The 10,097-nt window shown below is 36.1% G+C and overlaps 1 protein-coding gene across 2 annotated transcripts; it reads left to right on the top strand.

The window, feature by feature from the left end:
• On the top strand, nt 1-9,269 carry stx6 (syntaxin 6). Of its 2 annotated transcripts, XM_051694030.1 has the most exons (8): nt 1-200; nt 761-930; nt 2,533-2,627; nt 2,718-2,780; nt 2,888-3,016; nt 3,225-3,331; nt 3,440-3,534; nt 4,880-9,269. In XM_051694030.1, the coding sequence occupies exons 1-8, from the start codon at nt 166-168 to the stop codon at nt 4,954-4,956; spliced, it is 771 nt and encodes a 256-aa protein (XP_051549990.1). In that variant the 5' UTR covers nt 1-165; the 3' UTR covers nt 4,957-9,269. The 2 variants fall into 2 exon arrangements, with proteins under 2 accessions (XP_051549990.1, XP_051549991.1); XM_051694031.1 differs by lacking the exon at nt 3,440-3,534.
• The last annotated feature ends 828 nt before the right edge of the window (nt 9,270-10,097 follow it).

The raw sequence follows: 10,097 nt of genomic DNA, 5'->3' as shown, positions 1-10,097 counted from the left end.
GACCCGGATGTTATTCCGCCGAGCAATGGCGGCTGAGCTGTTCTGGGGTCTGTGTGTCATGTAAACAACCAGATAAGTGCACTCCTTTGTTTGAGACAAGCAAAACCAGCGGCGATTAGGAGAATGAGATTATTTTACAAGGGTCGACTCATCTGAGCAATAAAAATGTCGATGGAAGATCCGTTTTTTGTGGTGAAAGGGTGAGTTTATAGTTTTGTTTGGATACTTTTTAGGGAGTATATCAGCGATAGTAGATTGCTTACTGCTAGATCTGCCTATTTAGGATAAATAATTTTGTTCTTGATGAACAAATCACTGATTTGAGCATTTCATGCCGTTTCAGTGTGATCGTTCTCGTGTTACCATGGCAACCGAAATGATCGATTCTTCCCATTGTGTTATGTCACTATATCGATATTCCTTTGAAGGGGTATTGCTGTGTGATATCAGACACATGCCATTTGTAATATTAGTACTGGATCCCCTCACAAAAATTACTGTGGTAGTATCACATGGTAATACAATGGTACTTTGATATATAACATAGTATTGAATGATTACCATATTCATATACCATGGTATTTACATGGTACTCCAAGGTATTTCAAAGTATACCATGGTGCAACTATGATAAATGTCCAGAAACAATATTATTACGGTATCGTGTACAAAAAACAAAACCGGTGTCCTTCCTCTATAAACTGTTTTGGAATGACTTTAATAAATAGGTGTGAATTATCTTTGGTTGTTTTTTTCTCAGAGAGGTGCAGAAGGCTGTGAACAGCGCTCAAGCGCTGCATCAAAGATGGATAGAACTGCTACAAGAACCAGGTGGTGCCAGTAAGGAGGAGGTGGACTGGACCACCAATGAACTGCGGAACAGCTTGAGGTCCATTGAATGGGACTTGGAGGACTTGGATGAGACCATCAATATCCTTTCTGTTCCGATATTGCTGATATTAAGGCATTTTAGATTAGAGGTTGATCAATAGTGTTTTTTGCAGATACGATAACAAAGGTGGTGGAAAAGGCTGATAACCGATTAATCGGCCGATAGTATTTATTTTTATTTTTATTATTATTAGTCATTCCTTCCTTACTATGATGGACACAGACATAGAGGCTACAATAGTGCTAAATTAATCAAATCCCAGATGTAGTTTATTGTTCAACTAAAATCCCAATAATAGCCAGAAAAAAATGAAGATTTGGTGCATAATGTGGGACTTTTAACTATAAACAAGCCAGAAACATACTGGGGATTTATTTTGAAATGACAGAGACTTGGCTCCGTTACAATGCTCTGTATTTTGTATTTACCCATTTAAGTATTTTATAGCCTATATATTCACCAAATGAAGGTTTTTGTATATACAGTTGAAGTCAGACATTTACATACACCTTAGCCAAATACATTTAAACTCAGTTTTTCACAATTCCTGACATTTAATCATAGAAAACATTCCCTGTCTTAGGTCAGTTAGGATTACTGTTTTAAGAATGTGAAATGCCAGAATAATAGTAGGGAGAATTATTTATTTCAGCTTTTATTTCTTTCATCACATTCCCAGTGGGTCAGAAGTATACATATACTTTGTTAGTATTTGGTAGCATTGCCTTTAAATTGTTTATCTTGGGTCAAACGTTTTGGGTATCCTTCCACAAGCTTCTCACAATAAGTTGCTAGAATTTTGGCCCATTCCTCCAGACAGAACTGGTGTAACTGAGTCTGGTTTGTAGGCCTCCTTGCTCACACATGCTTGAGGCCAGGGCTTTGTGATGGCCACTCCAATACCTTGACTTTGTTGTCCTTAAGCCATTTTGCCACAACTTTGGAGGTATGCTTGGGGTCATTGTCCATTTGGAAGACCCATTTGCGATGAGCTCTAACTTCCTAGCTGATATCTTGAGATGTTGCTTCAATATATCCACATAATTTTCCTTCCTCATGATGCCATCTATTTTGTGAAGTGCACCAGTCCCTCCTGCAGCAAAGCACCCTCACAACATGATGCTCCCACCCCCACGCTTCATGGTTGGGATGTGTTCTTTGGCTTGCAAGCCTCACCCTTTTTCCTCCAAACATAACGATAGTCATTATGGCCAAAGAGTTCCATTTTTGTTTCATTAGACCAGAGGACATTTCTCCAAAAAGTATGCATACAGGCCTAGACGCATACAGGACGGATTAGCATTTACACTCAAATGTGATGTGGTCACATGCGTTTTTGACCACATTCGGATGTGGTTTTTGTGATTTGATCACAAAACATTTTAGACCCCATTTAGACCTGTGTTTAGCACTTACCACATGTGATCAGATCACTCGAAACCCATCTTTATACCAGGTGGAGACGGGGTCATTAATGTGAGATTGTTTTCACTGAATTTGCTTGGGCGGCACCTGAAAAAAGTTAATGCCATAAAAACCCTGTCCATGTTTTTAAATTGTCTCAGTCTCTCGTGAAGCCATGCCAACAGATAGATAAGCCCACGCTGCACACATGGATGTTGCCTTAACTTTTACTGCAAGTATTGTGGAGGCCAATCCAAAGAAGTTCAATCTTGTTGCGATGGAGCTGGCCAAGAGAAAAGCTTTCATCACTAGCACAAGACAAACGGTCAAGGTGTGTGAACTTCAGTGATTTGCACAGCTCTGTACAAGTGTTATGTGAATATCTCTTATTTAAATTAATTATTATTATTTCATTTGACAGGATATGAAAGAACTCATGGCTAGTCCAATGTCAATTTCAGTGTCAGAGAGGAAAAATCGACAGGTTAGGATATTGGTGACTTTTTACAAATGCCTTTAAAGTGGGGAATCCTCTTGATTTTTTTTCACAGCTTTTATCATATGAAAGTAACCATTATGTCCATTTTTAAGACTTTGATTGGTGATGGTGGGTCTCGTGGACCAATCTGGCAACCCAGCGGTGATAAGTACACTAGACTTGACAAGGAGCTGCATTCTGCAAACTCCCAGTTCATTGAGGACCAACAGACCCAACAGCAGGTACTTCAATAAATATATTCAGAAAACAATTTGGTTTTATTTACATTATTTTCCAATGCTTTTATTACTAGCCTTCATCTAAGATCATTAATTTAATTTAATCAAATTTTTAAAGTTGGCAGTTAACAGTTGATTAGAATATGCAGCATACAGTATGTAAGCATTAAGTAGAACAATATGTTTTATATTTGGGTACATTGTACTGTAGGTCATAGCAGAACAGCAAGATGAGCAGTTGGAGTTGGTGTCGGGAACCATCGGCGTCTTGAAGAATATGTCGCAAAGGATCGGCCAAGAGCTGGATGAGCAAGCTGTGTAAGTCACTTATAGAAGTTCGCTAGGAAATCCTTATGTCTTTTCCTTTGTTTACATTTTGGGGTCATTATAATCGAACCTTGTGGATCTGTACGGGTATGTTTTCAGAATGCTGGATGACTTTTCACATGAGATGGACAGCACTCAGTCCAGACTTGATAATGTCATGAAGAAACTGGCTAAAGTTTCTCACATGACCAGTGGTGAGTGCTAAAACTGAAGCCTTGCTTATAGTAGAGAAGACATGCTTGGTTTACTTTCTCACATGATATAATCATGTGGTTAAATTATTCTCAAAGTAGTTTCACTTGGCATTAAACTGAAACATTTTAATATCTGACACCTTTAAAGTTTTTGTGTATTTTTTTGTGTCTTTCTGAAATAGAATTCTGAAAAATATCGTTTCGTATATCGTTTACGTAGTTGAAGGCATGATGCATGAAGGAGAAAATTGTACACTCTAGAGAGAGAAATCCTTCATGCGTTTCCTGAAAAAGACACCCTGACATCCTACTGTAGTTAAAGGTGATTGGCTGGAAGCTTAGCAGAAGCTTACTGAAAGCAACGGTACTTTTATGGCAAAGCATGATCAGAACAGCAAGTTAAACTTCCGGGCCATCTCACAGGAAATTTTTGGTTGAAAGACCAAGAATTAAATCTGAACTTCTACCAAACCACATGGAATTTTTAAAGGAATATTCCGGGTTCAATACAAGTTAAGTTCAATCAACAGCATTTGTGGCATAATGTTGATTACCACAAAAGTGATTTTTGACTCATCCCTCAAAAGCAAAAATCTGGTTTCCAGTGAGGCCCTTACAATGGAAGTGAATGTGGCCAATTCGTAAACGTTATAAATACTAACTGTTTCAAAAGCATAGCCACAAGACATAAACAATATTCGTGTTAAAATGATTTTAGCTTACAAAGCTTTTCTGTGTAAAGTTATAACCAATTTTACAACTTATGTAGTTGCCATGATGACGTAACCATGTAAACCCTAAAACGACCATAAAAACGATGATTTAAACAACTTCACCACTCAAAGAATACACAAGTTTTAACAGAAGAATTAAGTTAAAGAAGTGCTTTTAAAAAACTATAAGCTTCACATTTCTGCCTTTTAAACCCTCCAAAATTGGTCCCATTGTAAGTGTCTCACTATTGATTTTTGCTTCTTTTTTTAAAGAAAAGGAGGGACAAGTCGAATAATTTTTTTTTAGTAAGCAACATTGTGCCACAAATGCTGTCAATTGAGCTTAACTCGAATTGAACCTGGAATATTCCTTTTTGTTTCACCACTCTTGTCATAAAGTTACACTATAAAACCTCTTAGCTATATGATTTAGCTGTTGATAATGGACTGTTTAACCTAAATATTGATCATTTAAAGGATTAGTTCATGTTGTACGAAACCCCTGTGACTCAATTTCTTTTGTGTTTGGCGGAAGAAAGAAAATCCAAAGGTTTTGGAACGCCATAAGGATTTGAGCATTTTTTGGATGAACTATCCCTATAACTCATTATATTCTTGTTTCACCTCGACAGATCGACGACAATGGTGTGCTATCGGCATTCTGCTGGCCATCCTGTTCGTTGTGATCTTACTCTTCATTGTTCTGTGAACAAAACTCCGTCCTTTGCCACTACAGCTCATCTCTTACCTGCAAATATCCATTAAAACGAAGGTGCTGAAAAGGAAGAGAACAAACAACAAAAACACTTTCCACTCCATCTCTATTCCATTATACTGTAGAATGCTGCTGCTTTGTTTTTTATTCTTTCTTTGCTTCCTTATAAACTGAGCCTATACTCATGACACCGTCACGAACGGGGTAAAAATACCCTCTGGGTTTGACGATAATGCGGTCTGCATAATTTCGTATGAATGAATGAATGGAAAAAGATATGAGAGTTTTGTAGAAATGTGACTGTTTTGTTTTGTACTTTTAGTGTTTTATTGCAAATGGACCACAGCTTTTAGAACATCAAAGATAAGAAAAGAGCTAATACCAGTATACTATTTTGTAAAGCAATCTAGGGCTACTAAACCAGATCTTTATTTAGCTTATTATCTTTGCTTATGCACTGCTGTAACAGTAGGTTTAGTACACTGTAAATATTCAACACTAACTGTGAAGTTCTAACAACTAATCACTAGAGTTTAACGAGCCTGATACAGTTTAAGCGGGTATGTTACTAATGTTACTAAGTATTTTTATTTCTGTGTGCTCTGTTTACTTTTTTTTAACAAGTTATCAATAATCAGTTATTAGTGAGATTTATTCACACCCGTACAAAAATCTAGAGTTCTAGCGAGCTAGCAGCAAATTTGCTACTCATTATTTTCACAAGCAAATGAGCTCTCTTACGAAAATCGAGAGTTCGTGGCAAATTTGCCGCAAACTTGCAAATTGTCCATTGTTGCCATAGGTTTGCCGGAGGTTCACCACTACCGGAGAAGAGCTGCAAACTTTTTGCAAGTGCAAAACATTTGCAGCGAATCAAAAGCTAATTTTCATGTGAAAGTAACGAGCGGCAAATTTGCAGCTAGTTCAAATTTTTGTTCAAACCTTTGGCAACAATGGACAATTTGCAAGTTTGCTGCAAAGCATATTTTCATGTGAAAATAATCAGTGGCCATTTTTGTAAGAGCAGGCACTACAATTTGCGAATCTGGAGGGACTCATATTTAATGGAATTTTTGAAGATGTTAAATGTTCTAAGATGCTTTAAGTCTAGGTTATACTTTGATTTTTGGCACGCTGGTAAGTCTTGCATTTAGACCGCAAGCCCATATGGAAAACTGGGCTGCATGTGGACCATCCGCACGTACTGTACTGATGACAAAATTTGCGTCACGCGTACTGCGCAAGACGTAGCGGCACGCGGAAAACCGAAGTATACTTGCCTTAAAGAATTGTCCAATTTTGGGCCAAAATGTTTTCTTGTATAAAAGTAAAATTTAGCAGTGGTTAGGTCCTGTGACAATGGAAGGTCACTATCTAGTCAGTGCCTAAGCACAGAAGAGGGGAAAGTCGCATTTCATTTTTGGACGTCGACCACTCAGTATTAAGCTTTGATCATTCATGTTTTGCAAACTGTGGATTTGCATTATATTTACACTAACTCAAATCGAAGCAGCAGCCACTAATATGAAAAACCATTGTATTATGTTTTCTTTTGACAGTATGACACTACACAAATTCTGTGTGTAAAACATGGAGTACATTTATCTTATAGGATATTTGGATTGTTTTTGCTGGCTGTATTTTATGTTTAAATGATCTCTTGTGAATCTCACGAAGAAATTTTCTATTTCATGAAATAGCCATATTTCATGCGAAAATCAAAAGAATATTAAGCCTGTCGCAAAAAATGTCACAATGCAAAAAAAAACGTGATGAAAATAGGCTGTATGTTCTGTCTCCCAAATATAATTTCTTTTGTTTTGATTTTGGGCGAAATATGACCCTGACATGTTTTTGACGAGCTTCGTGAGATGCACTCTTGTACATTTCTTCAACTGTCTGTTGTCAAGCAATCATACAACTTTACAATGTATTTAAAAAATACAGAAGGAAAATACAGTGAATTTACAGTATTTTCTTTTAAACTCTCAAGTTATATTGGCCTATAAACTAGTGTTATAGCTCATACTGACTGCCCTTGGTCACATGATGCAGTAGTAAGTCAGTCCTGATTGGTTTGAAGTGTGAATTGATTGCTCAGAGAATTATGCAAATTTACGATACAAATAATACAAAATAATTGCACAATTATGTCACTGTTCTTGAGCAGTGATGGTGTGGAGAGATCAAGGTGGTGAACGGGATCAAATTCTGTTCTTCCTGATCGTGTGAATTTTAATTGTACGTGTTTGTTTTTGCGGTGTTTGTTTGATCTATGCTCCTGAAGAGAATGCAAGTATTTTTACCCCACATTAGTTTCTCCTTGTCTCTCAGAAAATTCTGTTTGTAAAAACCACCCCATGTGTCCCACACCCCTCATTTGTTTGTCACTGTGTGTAATTCTGAGCCCTATTAAAAAAAATTCATTGCTAATTATATTTTTCATAGATATGAGTTCCTATAGATGTGTGTGAATGACAACCTAAATGGATAGTAAAGGAATATTCCAGGTCCAAAACAAGTAATGGAAAGCATCTGTAGTCTGTTGATTAACACAGAAAAAAACACATTTACCTCCTGAGACCCAACTTCCACATGCATGGACATTATGTTTTGGCTTCGCTATAGGCTATGCATAATTTAATTTAATTTAAACTGACTGATCTCAGTTCAGGAGACTCTAGGCTGTCATTAAAGGGTTAAACTTTCAACGCATCGAGTCATGTGACAAAACAACATGGTGCTGATCACAGCGGAGTTTGTCTTTGGGAGAAACACCAACAAAATGACATCTGGTAAGAAACCTCATTATGTTTTTACATTAAAACCTGTTTGAGTCAAAAGAATAGAGTCTCTAGTTTCATCTGATATGCTATTTAAAAAATTTAATTGATTTATCACGAAACAGCATGCTCTTAAAAACAATGACCACGTACGTGGACTATAGGCTCATTTTCCTTAAAATATCCTATATTTGCTGTGCATTATCACATTGAGAATCAGTGGGTTCATCCAAAAGCTGGAAAATGTTTCTTTCACAGGCTTTATATGGAATTAGGATGAAAATAAGGTGCATTTCAAACTGTACTGAGACCAGTGCAAACAGACAGTACACTGGAGGTTAAGTCATTCCCTAATTAGGGAGATAGGGAGCATCCTATAGCTCTCTATGCAGCCAAGTGCATTCACTCCTAAATCCAACCAAAAGTTCAGTTTCAGACTGCAAATTATGTTTGGACCACTCAACATTGGCAGACATGGAATAATGGTAATCTTAGATTCATAATTTATAATGTATACTTTTATTTTAAAATGGTTGGCAGTAATTGGATGATGCTGGCCATTACTTTGAAACAGAATTAATGATGCTAATTTCTGATGTAATTACTGGAACGTCTCAAAAACATGAATAACCAACACTCCTGGAAACATAAACTTTATATAGCTTGGTATTTTTTTATAATTTCACAACTTAGTCCCACTGTCAACATATGTGGACATATATTTTTAAGAAAACAATTTGGTCTAAAAATTATTATTATTATTATTATTATTTGTATGTTTCTTAAGGTCTTCTAGTTAAAAATCTAAAAGGGGAATTGAAATGCACAAAGCAGTCATGCTCGTGCCTCGGGAGGTTTAAATGAAAGTCAACGGGGTGAGAGATTATGGAGGGTTTAAAAGCAAAAATGTGATTCTTGTGTTTTTGTTAGAGTGCTAATATTCGTCCTTACAAAAATTCACTTAATTTGAGTTGTAAAGATATCTAAACCTCTTCCTTTCAGCATTGGGTGTAATGTTATAGGTTGATATACTTCTGGTTTTGTGTTACTGCGACATATTCCTGTGGGTGGATTTTTCTTCCATGTCAACAATACCTTACTTCTATCCTTGCGCACATTGTGCAAACGTTTCCAGGTTTTTCATCATTACATGGTCATGACAGGAGGTGAAAGATTAGAACTTTACACAGACAAAGGCCACATCCACACTAATCCTTTTTTCCCAAGTATGGAGTGTTTTCAAAACGCTTAATTTTCGGTGGAGGAAAAAGTGTGGATGAGAGGCCTAAACGTAGCAAAATTAATGCATTTTCAAACGATGTGGACATAGCCAACACTAGTCTCATGTTAACATATAGAATGTTAAGACTATGTTTTAGAAACATTGTGTATGTTAACGTTTGTCTTAGTAAGTCCATTGTAAGTTTAATTTCGATTACCCACGCCAAAACATCGCTTAACCTGTCAATAATACAGTCTCTTCCTGCCTAAGTGGGCGGTTCTTGGCCAGAATAAGCCTCAAAGTAGACCAGACTTTTTTTTTTATTATTGCATTATTGTAAAATAAATAAACAAATAAAATAAAAACGTTTTTACAAACTGAGGGTTGAGTCGAAATTATTGTCTGTGGTAACTGACAGTGTGTTACAGATACTGTCAATAGAGCTTCATTTGTATTGAACTCAGTTTATTCCTTTAAGGAATATTTATGTTGTGCTTTTCTACTTGTTAGGTTTATAATTTTATAATTTGATCAAGGTATCTAGTCTTAGATCAATGCATTGTCTATCAGAAAATTACTATTGATTATTGTGTTGATTGTAACCATTTATTAGTAGTGATCTATTGATCCAATAATCCAGCAGGCAAAAGGGGCCGTTCCATAGAGACCAAAAGGGGCCTTTCAACTCTGATTTTATGACAGGTGGCGTCTTTCTCCTCTACTTCCCCTCCTCCCTTTGTCTGGGCCAGTAATGATTAGAAGTCAACACCTGAGTCCCCCAGCATTGATTGCTCTCCAAGAGCTTAACCATCTTGATTGAAACCTATACAGGTATTCAGTGTTCTTTTATGTGGTATTATAGAGGTAATGCTTGTACAGAAACACAATTTGTGGACCAAACTGAGAAATTATATTTATAGTACTGCTATTTTATTATACTATTTGTATAAAATGATTTCTACTTAAAATATATATTTTTATAAATTATATATTTTATACTAATATTATATTTATGTTTATTTTTTCAGGAAGTAAAAGTAAAAATCTTTTGGATCACTATTTAATATTTATTAATATTATATTCTATTAGTATATTATATAGTACATTAATGTGTATAGTAGAGCATTAC

This window comes from Myxocyprinus asiaticus, chromosome 49 (genome assembly GCF_019703515.2).
Source record: "Myxocyprinus asiaticus isolate MX2 ecotype Aquarium Trade chromosome 49, UBuf_Myxa_2, whole genome shotgun sequence".
Lineage (NCBI taxonomy): Eukaryota > Metazoa > Chordata > Actinopteri > Cypriniformes > Catostomidae > Myxocyprinus > Myxocyprinus asiaticus.
Note: the sequence above shows the minus strand (reverse complement) of the source record. Positions and strands in the feature narration are given on the sequence as shown.